General features: G+C 32.6%; 1 protein-coding gene across 7 annotated transcripts in view; it reads left to right on the forward strand.

Moving 5' to 3' along the window:
* LOC137416490 (SRSF protein kinase 3) overlaps positions 1–17,689 on the forward strand; it is a 101,219-nt gene that overhangs the window by 49,204 nt on the left and 34,326 nt on the right. For all 7 annotated transcript variants that reach the window (XM_078776763.1, XM_078776765.1, XM_068102096.2 and 4 more), the window contains 4 exons: positions 213–331; positions 2,872–2,980; positions 3,107–3,194; positions 4,320–4,407. In XM_078776763.1, the coding sequence (XP_078632889.1) occupies positions 213–331; positions 2,872–2,980; positions 3,107–3,194; positions 4,320–4,407 (404 nt within the window). The remainder of the gene's footprint in view (positions 1–212; positions 332–2,871; positions 2,981–3,106; positions 3,195–4,319; positions 4,408–17,689) is intronic.

The following is a 17,689-nucleotide window of genomic DNA, read 5'->3' on the forward strand; positions in this document are numbered from 1 at the left end:
ATCTCATAGTTGTCTATTTATGAAGTTTGAGTTTAGTTTCCCTGTATATGCCTTAAATTGCAGCATGGCACACTACTTACAATTTCAATGAATTTAAATGCCGAGCTACCACATTAAGGTTCCTGCCAATGTCCACTTGGTTTTTGGATGAATTGAAGAGTATTGTGACTTAAACGAACAATAAAACAATCACATTTACTTTTTTTTCACAGATCTGGCCTTCCTTGTTCACCTGCAGTTCAAATTAAGCAGCGACCACACCTTTTCACTGTACCTCCTGACCTGCAATCTGATGAAGAAGATCACGAAAATCCCTTGGATTACTGCAAAGGTGCAATTACTTTCATGGGATTTATCAATTGGGAGGATCTCATGAAGGCTTATATCATATAGCTCAGAGGTATAGAATGTGAGGGGTGTATACTTGCTTTTTGAGCCATCTAATCCAGGTTCATTTCCTGCAATGCTGACTATGAACTGTCTTCAATGTCTTCCCTCTTTCGTATGCAGCACATGGCTGTGGGAAGCATAATTTGCTGGGGGTGCATCTGTGACACTGATCATGTGGTGCTCCTTGCAGGTTAGAGTAATAATTTGGAATTTGTTCAGGGTGCTTCAGAAGCTTGGTGACAGGTTGGGTGAGTGACAAGGAAGAAGAGCCACCTTTAGAGGCCATTTTTCCCCGCAGAGTGAGGATTAGCCTTTTTTCGGGCACCGTGGTCCCCTTTTTGAAGCAATGTTTTATGGCCGGATGCCCTTCCTGCCGCCAACCCCGTTGGTCGCCTCTTGCGACACACAGAGAATTACCAGTGAACTGGTGCTCAATTCACCGACCTCGGAAGGATGACAGGCTGAGTCAACCCCCCTGGCGTTAATTCAGCAATCGACCGGGATTCAAACCCAGGATCCTAGGATCCCAAGCCGGCACCCTAACCGCTCAGCCAACACCAGGCCTATGAGTGACAAGGAAGGGTTGATTCAATTTTAGTGGGGATTCGAATATGGATCCGTATACGATTAGTTATTAAATTTTTAAGTGATTCTTCACCATTGAGTGATTGGCTCAAAAACTACATATAACATGATATTTCAAAAAGTTGTGGATGGATTATGACAAAACTAGGTGGATGAGTTGGTTGGGTGACAAGATCAAGCCGATTCGATTTTGGTTCCAGTACGAATCCAGATCCGGCCTATCAGTAGGATACAAAGCGTAAACTGTTCACCAGGCGGAGATATGTGCTCTATCGAGTGTCGTTCTAGTTTACACTCATGTTTTATCTTAATTGGGCATTATTTATTTATTTATAGCACTTGATGAACGAAGAACCATGGTTTCACATCAGAAGCTTCAGTCCTTCTTGCATCTTTATTGAGCAACTCATAATGATTCTCAAACATCCATTCGCATGATTGCTTTATTTTGCTTATACATACAATAAAATCTGAAATGGTGACAGGATTACGTGAGGAGTTCATGGAGCACGATACCCCGTTCAGTGTTCAAGTTTATACTTCAATTTTAATAAAATAGTGATTTTAAAATACAAGAAAACAAACACGGCATAATAAGAATAACCTAAACGTTTTGTGCTGTACTCCTCAAGGTAATACACAGCAAGAGAAAGAAGGAAGTGAAAGGTTGTGCATATATAAGCATGTCTATGACACCAGTTGGTTCATCACATCAGTCATGATGTAATTGGTAATCTGAACACCCATTGGTTGATGCAGTCATCACTATCTCTGGCTCTGATTGGCTAGAGTGGAGTTGAGAGCGATCACTCACGAGCACCAATACCTTGGAGGGAGGGGACAGGGGGCTCCCCCAAAGCCGGGGACTCACCATTTGCAGACATACCATGGACAGCGGTCCGGGAAACACCTTTAATCTTACCATGTTGAAAGGGAATGAGAGAATGCACAAATTCCTTTTGACGACACAATATAGGGTCCGTGGAATGGATGAAGGTTGCTTCTAACATAGGTATATGTAATGTAGTATAAAGTAATGATTTTGAAGATCGTTAAAATAATCCGGAAGTTTAGCGCTATTGAAACAGTGTTCATGTGTTATACACCACCCTTATATGCCACCTTATTTAACATGTCCAAGTACTGCAAAACTGGAGGTTATTGGAGGTGACAAGAAGGCAATTTTATGTTCCCTCTCCAGTGTTCAAGTATATAATTCAATTTAAATAAAATAAATATGATAAAAGTCGTGTAAATAAATTAATTCTGGGTTTTACCTCTGCTTTACCCAGTGTCTATTACATCACCCAATCTCACATGTTACATTAGTTATTCATGCCTGTTATATAGCATCCTTGATGATGTCTTTAAATACAGTAAGTTTCCTGTTTGGAATGATTTTCAATTTTGTTTGACTGTCAGGCAGGTAGATTAGAATATAAATATCATCTCACTCTTGTCTGCGCATGTGCGTTCGGGACATGTTCTGAGCCAAAGTACAGTAAAATGGCAAACTTGTCTTCCTATTCATGTTCAAAATATAGCATTCCATTCAAATAAGTTGTTCCTTGTTTATAAACTGACGATCATAAACTCTTAAGAAAGACAGACAGACAGACAGACATGAACCAATTGCTTAACCCCGCTTTTTAATTGCTTCGAGTCTGCGGGGTAAAAATCTGAAAGCACAAACTTCAGCACACTCCCAGCCCACAATGAATAATTTATTCACAAAAAAAGTTTTGAAAAGTAGGGAAATGAGTGCAAGAATTATATTGGAGCAGTTGTAAGAAAATTAAAATCATCAAAATGGAAACAAGTTGATCGCATGCAAACGAGAGGCATTGATTGAGCTGTGCTTCATTTGAGAATTCATGGATGTGTGTGTATTTTCAGGAGGATACCATCCAGTGTGCACCGGAGAAATATATAGTCGGCGATATGAAGTGATGCGCAAGTTGGGATGGGGTCATTTTTCCACCGTCTGGCTCTGTTGGGACCTGCAGTGAGTGAAACTAAAGGATCATAGGGAAGGAATAGGTTATGGACTGATTCTGGAACCGCTTTGATGCAATGGGAATGTGAGCCGCATTACTTGCAATTGTCATGTTTCTTTCCCAACCCTGGACAGAGCCGCCGAGTTTGTGGCAATGAAGGTGGTTAAGAGTGCACCACATTACACGGAAACTGCTCTCGATGAAATACGCCTGCTCAAATGTGTACGTCTTGCACGCTCTCGTGTGTCCATTCAGAATCCCACTCTAACAACGCATTCCTTGCACATCACCTAAAGTATTCCCAAAAACACTTAGAATGGTGACTGGAAGTAACTTGTGAATGTGTGAATGAATGTGAATGAAAGAAACTTGTGAATGAATACTGGAAGAAACCTGTGAATGGTGACTGGAATGATTACTGGAAGCAACTTGTGAATGGTGACTGGAAACAACTTGTGAATGGTAACTGGAAGAAATTTGTGAATGGGAACTGGAATGATTACTGGAAGCAACTTGTGAATGGTGACTGGAAGCAACTTGTGAATGGTGACTGGAAGCAACTCGTGAATGTTGACTGGAAGCAACTTGTGAATGGTAACTGGAAGAAATTTGTGAATGGGACCTGGAATGATTACTGGAAGCAACTTGTGAATGGTGACTGGAAGCAACTTGTGAATGGTGACTGGAAGTAATTTGTGAATGGTAACTGGAAGAAATTTGTGAATGGTAACTGGAAGAAATTTGTGAATGATAGCTAGAATGGTGACTGGAAGCAATTTGTGAATGGTGACTGGAAGCAATTTGTGAATGGTGACTGGAAGAAATTTGTGAATGATAGCTAGAATGATTACTGGAAGCAACTTGTGAATGATTACTGGGAGTAACTTGTGAATGGTGACTGGAAGAAACTTGTGATGATTACTGGAAGTAACTTGTGAATGGTGACTGGAAGAAACTTGTGAATGGTGACTCAAAGAAACTTGTGATGATTACTGGAAGTAACTTGTGAATGGTGACTGGAAGAAACTTGTGAATGGTGACTCAAAGAAACTTGTGAATGGTGACTGGAAGAAACTTGTGATGATTACTGGAAGTAACTTGTGAACACACATTGTTCACAAGTTTGAAGGCAGGACACACATTGAAAATATCAACTACAAGCTGAACATTGAGTGATTTGAAAATGGCATGGTGTATACTTTCCATCAATGTATCACTGAACTTGCTACCTTTTGTAATTTCTCGACAATAAAACGTTCAAATAGTCCACTTTTTTGAAACATGCTGTATATTCAATGATGTAATGTTGCACCATTGCATTTTTTCCTCTCTCCCCACGGAATGTAGATACGGGACACTGATCCAGGTGATCCACACAGATCAAAGGTCATCATGTTGAGAGACGAATTTCGGATCACGGGAGTCAACGGAACTCGTATCTTTATTGCTTTCATGTCCTCCAATTCCACCCACATGGTCATGTCTCATTCCACCATCAAAGCCTTTTTACACTCTGCACTTTTATTGCAATGTAACTATAACATGGTATCTGACAGCAATCATATGTTGTGCGAATGACAGGAGAGTTCAGAGGTCGTGTACTCAGCTTTGAATTGTCTAGCCTGAGTTTAAGTTTCCAGGCAATAGATCACGGCTACAAACCGCATATCCTCATGCTTCGCATATACTTAGTGTTTCATCCTCGAGAACGCCATTCTTACAGAGGGCACATTAAGATTTAGAGTTACCCTTTATATAACTCTTTAGAATTACCCTTTATATAACTCTTTAGAATTACCCTTCAAAGAACTCTTTTGAATTACCCTTTATATAACTCTTTAGAATTACCCTTTATATAACTCTTTAAAATTACCCTTGAAATAACTCTTTTGAATTATCCTTTATATAACTCTTTAGAGTTACCCTTTATATAACTCTTTAGAATTACCCTTTATATAACTCTTTTGAATTACCCTTCATATAACTCTTTAGAATTACCCTTTATATAACTCTTTAGAATTACCCTTGATTTAACTCTTTAGAATTACCCTTTATATAACTCTTTAGAATTACCCTTTATATAACTCTTTATAATTACCCTTTATATAACTCTTTAGAATTACCCTTTATATAACTCTTTAGAATTACCCTTTATATAACTCTTTAGAATTACCCCTTATATAACTCTTTATAATTACCCTTTATATAACTCTTTATAATTACCCTTTATATAACTCTTTAGAATTACCCTTGATTTAACTCTTTAGAATTCCCCTTTATATAACTCTTTAGAATTACCCTTTATATAACTCTTTGGAATTACCCTTTATATAACTCTTTAGAATTACCCTTTATATAACTCTTTAGAATTACCCTTTATATATAACTCTTTAGAATTACCCTTTATATAACTCTTTAGAATTACCCTTTATATAACTCTTTAGGATTACACTTAATATAACTCTTTAGAATTACCCTTTATATAACTCTTTAGGATTACCCTTTATATAACTCTTTAGAATTACCCTTTATATAACTCTTTAGAATTACCCTTTATATAACTCGTTAGAATTACCCTTTATTTCACTCTTTAGAATTACCCTTTATTTCACTCTTTAGAATTACCCTTTATATAACTCTTTAGAATTACCCTTTATATAACTCTTTAGAATTACCCTTTATATAACTCTTTAGAATTACCCTTCATATAACTCTTTAGAATTACCCTTTATATAACTCTTTAGAATCACCCTTGATTTAACTCTTTCGAATTAGCCTTCAGATAACTCTTTAGAATTACCCTTTATATAACTCTTTAGAATTACCCTTTATATAACTCTTTAGAATTACCCTTTATATAACTCTTCAGAATTACCCTTTATATAACTCTTTAGAATTACCCTTTATATAACTCTTTAGAATTACCCTTTTTATAACTCTTTAGAATTACCCTTTATATAACTCTTTAGAATTACCCTTTATATAACTCTTTAGAATTACCTTTTATATAACTCTTTAGAATTACCCTTTATATAACTCTTTAGAATTACCCTTTATATAACTCTTTAGAATTACCCTTTATATAACTCTTTATAATTACCCTTTATATAACTCTTTAGAATTACCCTTTATATAACTCTTTAGAATTACCCTTTATATAACTCTTTAGAATTACCTTTTATATAACTCTTTAGAATTACCCTTTATATAACTCTTTAGAATTACCCTTTATATAACTCTTTAGAATTACCCTTTATATAACTCTTTAGAATTACCCTTTATATAACTCTTTATAATTACCCTTTATATAACTCTTTAGAATTACCCTTTATATAACTCTTTAGAATTACCCTTTATATAACTCTTTAGAATTACCCTTTATATAACTCTTTAGAATTACCCTTTATATAACTCTTTGGAATTACCCTTTATATAACTCTTTAGAATTACCCTTTATATAACTCTTTAGAATTACCCTTTATATAACTCTTTAGAATTACCTTTTATATAACTCTTTAGAATTACCCTTTATATAACTCTTTATAATTACCCTTTATATAACTCTTTATAATTACCCTTTATATAACTCTTTATAATTACCCTTTATATAACTCTTTAGAATTACCCTTTATATAACTCTTTAGAATTACCTTTTATATAACTCTTTAGAATTACCCTTGATTTAACTCTTTAGAATTCCCCTTTATATAACTCTTTAGAATTACCCTTTATATAACTCTTTGGAATTACCCTTTATATAACTCTTTAGAATTACCCTTTATATAACTCTTTAGAATTACCCTTTATATAACTCTTTAGAATTACCCTTTATATAACTCTTTAGAATAACCCTTTATATAACTCTTTAGGATTACACTTAATATAACTCTTTAGAATTACCCTTTATATAACTCTTTAGGATTACCCTTTATATAACTCTTTAGAATTACCCTTTATATAACTCTTTAGAATTACCCTTTATATAACTCTTAAGAATTACCCTTTATTTCACTCTTTAGAATTACCCTTTATTTCACTCTTTAGAATTACCCTTTATATAACTATTTAGAATTACCCTTTATATAACTCTAGTAGAATTCCCCTTCATATAACTCTTTAGAATTACCCTTTATATAACTCTTTAGAATTACCCTTTATATAACTCTTTAGAATTACCCTTTATACAACTCTTTAGAATTACCCTTTTTATAACTCTTTAGAATTACCCTTTATATAACTCTTTAGAATTACCCTTTATATAACTCTTTAGAATTACCTTTTATATAACTCTTTAGAATTACCCTTTATATAACTCTTTAGAATTACCCTTTATATAACTCTTTAGAATTACCCTTTATATAACTCTTTAGAATTACCCTTTATATAACTCTTTATAATTACCCTTTATATAACTATTTAGAATTACCCTTTATATAACTCTTTAGAATTACCCTTTATATAACTCTTTAGAATTACCCTTTATATAACTCTTTAGAATTACCCTTTATATAACTCTTTAGAATTACCCTTTATATAACTCTTTAGAATTACCCTTTATATAACTCTTTATAATTACCCTTTATATAACTATTTAGAATTACCCTTTATATAACTCTTTAGAATTACCCTTTATATAACTCTTTAGAATTACCCTTTATATAACTCTTTAGAATTACCCTTTATATAACTCTTTAGAATTACCCTTTATATAACTCTTTAGAATTACCCTTTATATAACTCTTTAGAATTACCCTTTATATAACTCTTTAGAATTACCCTTTATATTACTCTTTAGAATTACCCTTTATATAACTCTTTGGAATTACCCTTTATATAACTCTTTCGAATTACCCTTTATATAACTCTTTAGAATTACCCTTTATATAACTCTTTAGAATTACCTTTTATATAACTCTTTAGAATTACCCTTTATATAACTCTTTATAATTACCCTTTATATTTTATAATTACCCTTTATATAACGCTTTAGAATTACCCTTTATATAACTCTTTAGAATTACCTTTTATATAACTCTTTAGAATTACCCTTGATTTAACTCTTTAGAATTCCCCTTTATATAACTCTTTAGAATTACCCTTTATATAACTCTTTGGAATTACCCTTTATATAACTCTTTAGAATTACCCTTTATATAACTCTTTAGAATTACCCTTTATATAACTCTTTAGAATTACCCTTTATATAACTCTTTAGGATTACACTTAATATAACTCTTTAGAATTACCCTTTATATAACTCTTTATGATTACCCTTTATATAACTCTTTAGAATTACCCTTTATATAACTCTTTAGAATTACCCTTTATATAACTCTTTAGAATTACCCTTTATTTCACTCTTTAGAATTACCCTTTATTTCACTCTTTAGAATTAACCTTTATATAACTCTTTAGAATTACCCTTTATATAACCCTAGTAGAATTCCCCTTCATATAACTCTTTAGAATTACCCTTTATATAACTCTTTAGAATTACCCTTTATATAACTCTTTAGAATTACCCTTCATATAACTCTTTAGAATTACCCTTTATATAACTCTTTAGAATTACCCTTCATATAACTCTTTAGAATCACCCTTGATTTAACTCTTTCGAATTAGCCTTCATATAACTCTTTAGAATTACCCTTTATATAACTCTTTAGAATTACCCTTTATATAACTCTTTAGAATTACCCTTTATATAACTCTTTAGAATTTTTTTTTTTTTTTTTTGTTTGTTTTTTTGTATACTGAATCGAGGCTCGTGAAAGAGCTAACATTTATTTCACAAACAAATCAACAGACAAACAAAATATACAAAAAGAGGGAGCGGAAGACAAGATGGGGAGAGAAGGGGAAGCACACAACCACAACATTTGAGAGCAGGGAGAAGTGTGGGAGGGAGAGGGCTTGGGGGCAGGAGGCGTGGGAGGGGGAGGGGGGGGGGGGGAGAGGTATAAAATACCTGGCACAAAGGGGACCGAAATTAGCGGGGGTAGAAAAGATCAAGGTTTTGGATGGGGGAGGATAAGAGATGGTGGTGAACAGCTGTTTTAAAGACCTGGAGGGTGGAGTGGGATTGAAGAGAGTGAGGGAGTTTGTTCCAGAGGCAGGAGAAAAGAGGAATGAAGGTGTGAAGGTGAGCAGAAAGTCTTGATTTTGGCAGTTTAACCATAAGAGGGTTGCAGGCAGATCTTGTGCGACCTGTAGGAATATTTGGGGGACAGAGCCCAGAGAGGGCTGGGGGGGGGGGCAAGGCCAGAGAGGAGTCGGTAGAAGACGGAAAGACCACCAACCTGCTTGCGGTGAGTGAGTGAAAGGCCCTTGGAGTTAGCTTCATCGCGGGAGATTCCAATGATTCTGAACGCTTTGGTTTCAACAGCGTGAAGACGGGCTAGGTGTGAGGCAGGAGCACCAGCCCAGAGGGGAGAGCAGTATTCCATTGAGCTGCGGATGAAAGCCTTGTATGTGGTGAGGAGCTCAGGTGTGCCAAGGAAGGACTTCGCACGACGGAGGATGCCCAGTCGGCGACTGGCTTTGGAGGCCAGATTTGAAATGTGGTTTTCCCAGGAAAATCATGGCAAATAGTGAGACCCAAAAGCTTGAGTGACAGAACTTCTTGGAGAGGATTATTCAGAAAGTGGATGGGAGGGTTTTCCAGTCGGTCTTTTCGGAGAGACATCGTAAGAGTGTGAGATTTATCAGGATTGAAAGACATAAAGAAAGACTCTTTATATCACTCTTTATAATTACCCTTTATATAACTCTTTAGAATTACCCTTTATATAACTCTTTCGAATTACCTTTATATCACTCTTTATAATTACCCTTTATATAACTCTTTAGAAGTATCCTTTATATAACTCTTTAGAATTACCCTTTATATAACTCTTTATAATTACCCTTTATATAACTCTTTATAATTACCCTTTATATAACTCTTTATAATTACCCTTGATATAACTCTTTAGAATTACCCTTTATATAACTCTTTAGAATTACCTTTTATATAACTCTTTAGAATTACCCTTTATATAACTCTTTGGAATTACCCTTTATATAACTCTTGAGAATTACCCTTGATTTAACTCTTTAGAATTACCCTTTATATAACTCTTTAGAATTACCCTTTATATAACTCTTTAGAATTACCCTTTATATAACTCTTTAGAATTACCCTTTATATAACTCTTTAGAATTACCCTTTATATAACTCTTTAGAATTACCCTTTATATAACTCTTTAGAATTACCCTTTATATAACTCTTTAGAATTACCCTTGATTTAACTGTTTAGAATTACCCTTTATATAACTCTTTAGAATTACCCTTTATATAACTCTTTAGAATTACCCTTTATATAACTCTTTTGAATTACCCTTTCTATAACTCTTTAGAATTACCCTTTATATAACTCTTTAGAATTACCCTTTATATAACTCTTCAGAATTACCCTTTATATAACTCTTTAGAATTACCCTTTATATAACTCTTTAGAATTACCCTTTATATAACTCTTTAGAATTACCCTTTATATAACTCTTTAGAATTACCCTTTATATAACTCTTTAGAATTGCCCTTTATATAACTCTTTAGAATTACCCTTTATATAACTCTTTAGAATTACCCTTTATATAACTCTTTCGAATTACCCTTTATATAACTCTAGAATTACCCTTCATATAACTCTTTAGAATTACCCTTTATATAACTCTTTAGAATTACCCTTTATATAACTCTTTAGAAATACCCTTCATATAACTCTTTAGAATCACCCTTGATTTAACTCTTTCGAATTACCCTTTATATAACTCTTTAGAATTACCCTTTATATAACTCTTTAGAATTACCCTTTATATAACTCTTTAGAATTACCCTTTATATAACTCTTTAGAATTACCCTTTATATAACTCTTTAGGATTACACTTAATATAACTCTTTAGAATTACCCTTTATATAACTCTTTAGGATTACCCTTTATATAACTCTTTAGAATTACCCTTTATATAACTCTTTAGAATTACCCTTTATATAACTCGTTAGAATTACCCTTTATTTCACTCTTTAGAATTACCCTTTATTTCACTCTTTAGAATTACCCTTTATATAACTCTTTAGAATTACCCTTTATATAACTCTTTAGAATTACCCTTTATATAACTCTTTAGAATTACCCTTCATATAACTCTTTAGAATTACCCTTTATATAACTCTTTAGAATCACCCTTGATTTAACTCTTTCGAATTAGCCTTCATATAACTCTTTAGAATTACCCTTTATATAACTCTTTAGAATTACCCTTTATATAACTCTTTAGAATTACCCTTTATATAACTCTTCAGAATTACCCTTTATATAACTCTTTAGAATTACCCTTTATATAACTCTTTAGAATTACCCTTTTTATAACTCTTTAGAATTCCCCTTCATATAACTCTTTAGAATTACCCTTTATATAACTCTTTAGAATTACCCTTTATATAACTCTTTAGAATTACCCTTTATATAACTCTTTAGAATTACCCTTTTTATAACTCTTTAGAATTACCCTTTATATAACTCTTTAGAATTACCCTTTATATAACTCTTTAGAATTACCTTTTATATAACTCTTTAGAATTACCCTTTATATAACTCTTTAGAATTACCCTTTATATAACTCTTTAGAATTACCCTTTATATAACTCTTTAGAATTACCCTTTATATAACTCTTTATAATTACCCTTTATATAACTCTTTGGAATTACCCTTTATATAACTCTTTAGAATTACCCTTTATATAACTCTTTAGAATTACCCTTTATATAACTCTTTAGAATTACCCTTTATATAACTCGTTAGGATTACACTTAATATAACTCTTTAGAATTACCCTTTATATAACTCTTTATGATTACCCTTTATATAACTCTTTAGAATTACCCTTTATATAACTCTTTAGAATTACCCTTTATATAACTCTTTAGAATTACCCTTTATTTCACTCTTTAGAATTACCCTTTATTTCACTCTTTAGAATTAACCTTTATATAACTCTTTAGAATTACCCTTTATATAACTCTAGTAGAATTCCCCTTCATATAACTCTTTAGAATTACCCTTTATATAACTCTTTAGAATTACCCTTTATATAACTCTTTAGAATTACCCTTCACTAGGGCATGCCCGTACTATATATATATCTAAAATTATATCCCCCCCCTCTATTTACATGAAATGGTTTGGTCCATTCGCAAAGCCAAAGCGAACGGCTTGCGAGTACGGTGACAATCCCCCCCCTCTATTTACATGAAATGGTTTGGTCCAAAGCGAACGGCTTGCGAGTACGGTGACAATCCCCCCCCTCTATTTACATGAAATGGTTTGGTCCAAAGCGAACGGCTTGCGAGTACGGTGACAATCCCCCCCCTCTATTTACATGAAATGGTTTGGTCCAAAGCGAACGGCTTGCGGAGTTTGGTAAAGAAATCGCCATAGCGTGCACAAACGCGCAGGAAAGCGAAAGAATCGCAAATTAGTTTTAATTAGTTTTAAAACATAGTTTAACGCCAACATAGCGGCAACATAGTTTGCCAACGTGAAATAAATGAATACGCTCTCAAATGTGCCGTCCGAGGCAGAGTCTGTTCGCCACGTTCGGCACACGTGATAACTCGCTGCTCTCTGATTGGTTGAATCGTTTTTTGGACATAGCTCGGTAACTACTTGTCCGATTAATATGAAACCTTGAAAAGGCACATCCTCGGGTCCCCAGCAATATACCTGGCAAGTTTCAAGTATATCGGACCCGTGGTTGTCGAGAAACAGCGGTCGCATACACACAGACACACACACAGACACACAGAGATTACTGGAATTATAGATAGATATAACTCTTTAGAATTACCCTTTATATAACTCTTTAGAATTACCCTTCATATAACTCTTTAGAATCACCCTTGATTTAACTCTTTCGAATTAGCCTTCATATAACTCTTTAGAATTACCCTTTATATAACTCTTTAGAATTACCCTTTATATAACTCTTTAGAATTGCCCTTTATATAACTCTTTAGAATTTTTTTTTTTTTTTTGTTTGTTTTTTTGTATACTGAATCGAGGCTCGTGAAAGAGCTAACATTTATTTCACAAACAAATCAACAGACAAACAAAATATACAAAAAGAGGGAGCGGAAGACAAGATGGGGAGAGAAGGGGAAGCACACAACCACAACATTTGAGAGCAGGGAGAAGTGTGGGAGGGAGAGGGCTTGGGGGCAGGAGGCGTGGGAGGGGGAGGGGGGGGGGGGGGAGAGGTATAAAATACGTGGCACAAAGGGGACCGAAATTAGCGGGGGTAGAAAAGATCAAGGTTTTGGATGGGGGAGGATAAGAGATGGTGGTGAACAGCTGTTTTAAAGACCTGGAGGGTGGAGTGGGATTGAAGAGAGTGAGGGAGTTTGTTCCAGAGGCAGGAGAAAAGAGGAATTAAGGAGTGAAGGTGAGCAGAAAGTCTTGATTTTGGCAGTTTAACCATAAGAGGGTTGCAGGCAGATCTTGTGCGACCTGTAGGAATATTTGGGGGACAGAGCCCAGAGAGGGCTGGGGGGGGGGGCAAGGCCAGAGAGGAGTCGGTAGAAGACGGAAAGACCACCAACCTGCTTGCGGTGAGTGAGTGAAAGGCCCTTGGAGTTAGCTTCATCGCGGGAGATTCCAATGATTCTGAACGCTTTGGTTTCAACAGCGTGAAGACGGGCTAGGTGTGAGGCAGGAGCACCAGCCCAGAGGGGAGAGCAGTATTACATTGAGCTGCGGATGAAAGCCTTGTATGTGGTGAGGAGCTCAGGTGTGCCAAGGAAGGACTTCGCACGACGGAGGATGCCCAGTCGGCGACTGGCTTTGGAGGCCAGATTTGAAATGTGGTTTTCCCAAGAAAGATCATGGCAAATAGTGAGACCCAAAAGCTTGAGTGACAGAACTTCTTGGAGAGGATTATTCAGAAAGTGGATGGGAGGGTTTTCCAGTCGGTCTTTTCGGAGAGACATCGTAAGAGTGTGAGGTTTATCAGGATTGAAAGACATAAAGAAAGACTCTTTATATCACTCTTTATAATTACCCTTTATATAACTCTTTAGAATTACCCTTTATATAACTCTTTCGAATTACCTTTATATCACTCTTTATAATTACCCTTTATATAACTCTTTAGAAGTATCCTTTATATAACTCTTTAGAATTACCCTTTATATAACTCTTTATAATTACCCTTTATATAACTCTTTATAATTACCCTTTATATAACTCTTTATAATTACCCTTGATATAACTCTTTAGAATTACCCTTTATATAACTCTTTAGAATTACCTTTTATATAACTCTTTAGAATTACCCTTTATATAACTCTTTGGAATTACCCTTTATATAACTCTTGAGAATTACCCTTGATTTAACTCTTTAGAATTACCCTTTATATAACTCTTTAGAATTACCCTTTATATAACTCTTTAGAATTACCCTTTATATAACTCTTTAGAATTACCCTTTATATAACTCTTTAGAATTACCCTTTATATAACTCTTTAGAATTACCCTTTATATAACTCTTTAGAATTACCCTTTATATAACTCTTTAGAATTACCCTTGATTTAACTGTTTAGAATTACCCTTTATATAACTCTTTAGAATTACTTATATAACTCTTTAGAATTACCCTTTATATAACTCTTTTGAATTACCCTTTCTATAACTCTTTAGAATTACCCTTTATATAACTCTTTAGAATTACCCTTTATATAACTCTTCAGAATTACCCTTTATATAACTCTTTAGAATTACCCTTTATATAACTCTTTAGAATTACCCTTTATATAACTCTTTAGAATTACCCTTTATATAACTCTTTAGAATTACCCTTTATATAACTCTTTAGAATTGCCCTTTATATAACTCTTTAGAATTACCCTTTATATAACTCTTTAGAATTACCCTTTATATAACTCTTTAGAATTACCCTTTATATAACTCTTTCGAATTACCCTTTATATAACTCTAGAATTACCCTTCATATAACTCTTTAGAATTACCCTTTATATAACTCTTTAGAATTACCCTTTATATAACTCTTTAGAATTACCCTTCATATAACTCTTTAGAATCACCCTTGATTTAACTCTTTCGAATTACCCTTTATATAACTCTTTAGAATTACCCTTTATATAACTCTTTAGAATTACCCTTTATATAACTCTTTAGAATTACCCTTTATATAACTCTTTAGAATTACCCTTTATATAACTCTTTAGAATTACCCTTTATATAAATCTTTAGAATTACCCTTTATATAACTCTTTAGAATTACCCTTTATATAACTCTTTAGAATTACCCTTTATATAACTCTTTAGAATTACCCTTTATATAACTCTTTAGAATTACCCTTTATATAAATCTTTAGAATTACCCTTTATATAACTCTTTCGAATTACCTTTATATCACTCTTTATAATTACCCTTTATATAACTCTTTAGAATTATCCTTAATATAACTCTTTAGAATTACCCTTTATATAACTCTTTAGAATTACCCTTTATATAACTCTTTAGAATTACCCTTTATATAACTCTTTAGAATTACCCTTTATATAACTCTTTAGAATTACCCTTTATATAACTCTTTAGAATTACCTTTATATCACTCTTTATAATTACCCTTTATATAACTCTTTAGAATTACCCTTTATATAACTCTTTAGAATTACCCTTTATATAACTCTTTAGAATTACCCTTTATATAACTCTTTAGAATTACCCTTTATATAACTCTTTAGAATTACCCTTTATATAACTCTTTCGAATTACCTTTATATCACTCTTTATAATTACCCTTTATATAACTCTTTAGAATTATCCTTTATATAACTCTTTAGAATTACCCTTTATATAACTCTTTAGAATTACCCTTTTTATAACTCTTTAGAATTACCCTTTATATAACTCTTTAGAATTACCCTTTATATAACTCTTTAGAATTACCCTTTATATAACTCTTTGGAATTACCCTTTATATAACTCTTTAGAATTACCCTTTATATAACTCTTTAGAATTACCCTTAATATAACTCTTTAGAATTACCCTTTATATAACTCTTTAGAATTACCCTTTATATAACTCTTTAGAATTACCCTTTATATAACTCTTTAGAATTACCCTTTATATAACTCTTTAGAATTACCTTTTATATAACTCTTTAGAATTACCTTTTATATAACTCTTTAGAATTACCCTTTATATAACTCTTTGGAATTACCCTTTATATAACTCTTGAGAATTACCCTTGGTTTAACTCTTTAGAATTACCCTTTATATAACTCTTTAGAATTACCCTTTATATAACTCTTTAGAATTACCCTTTATATAACTCTTTAGAATTACCCTTTATATAACTCTTTAGAATTACCCTTTATATAACTCTTTATAATTACCCTTTATATAACTCTTTAGAATTACCCTTTATATAACTCTTTATAATTACCCTTTATATAACTCTTGATAATTACCCTTTATATAACTCTTTAGAATTACCCTTTATATAACTCTTTAGAATTACCTTTTATATAACTCTTTAGAATTACCCTTGATTTAACTCTTTAGAATTACCCTTTATATAACTCTTTAGAATTACCCTTTATATAACTCTTTAGAATTACCCTTTATATAACTCTTTAGAATTACCCTTTATATAACTCTTTCGAATTACCTTTGATATAACTCTTGAGAATTACCCTTGATTTAACTCTTTAGAATTACCCTTTATATAACTCTTTAGAATTACCCTTTATATAACTCTTTAGAATTACCCTTTATATAACTCTTTAGAATTACCCTTTATATAACTCTTTGGAATTACCCTTTATATAACTCTTTAGAATTACCCTTTATATAACTCTTTAGAATTACCCTTTATATAACTCTTTAGAATTACCCTTTATATAACTCTTCAGAATTACCCTTTATGTAACTCTTTAGAATTACCCTTTATATAACTCTTTAGAATTACCCTTTTTATAACTCTTTAGAATTACCCTTTATATAACTCTTTAGAATTACCTTTTATATAACTCTTTAGAATTACCCTTTATATAACTCTTTAGAATTACCCTTTATATAACTCTTTAGAATTACCCTTTATATAACTCTTTAGAATTACCCTTTATATAACTCTTTATAATTACCCTTTATATAACTCTTTAGAATTACCCTTTATATAACTCTTTAGAATTACCCTTTATATAACTCTTTAGAATTACCCTTTATATAACTCTTTAGAATTACCCTTTATATAACTCTTTAGAATTACCCTTTATATAACTCTTTAGAATTACCCTTTATATAACTCTTTAGAATTACCCTTTATATAACTCTTTAGAATTACCCTTTATATAACTCTTTAGAATTACCCTTTATATAACTCTTTAGAATTACCCTTTATATAACTCTTTAGAATTACCCTTTATATAACTCTTTAGAATTACCCTTTATATAAATCTTTAGAATTACCCTTTATATAACTCTTTAGAATTACCCTTTATATAACTCTTTAGAATTACCCTTTATATAACTCTTTAGAATTACCCTTTATATAACTCTTTAGAATTACCCTTTATATAAATCTTTAGAATTACCCTTTATATAACTCTTTCGAATTACCTTTATATCACTCTTTATAATTACC

The sequence above is a fragment of the Myxine glutinosa genome, chromosome 4, assembly GCF_964187855.1.
Source record: "Myxine glutinosa chromosome 4, kmMyxGlut1.1, whole genome shotgun sequence".
NCBI lineage: Eukaryota > Metazoa > Chordata > Myxini > Myxiniformes > Myxinidae > Myxine > Myxine glutinosa.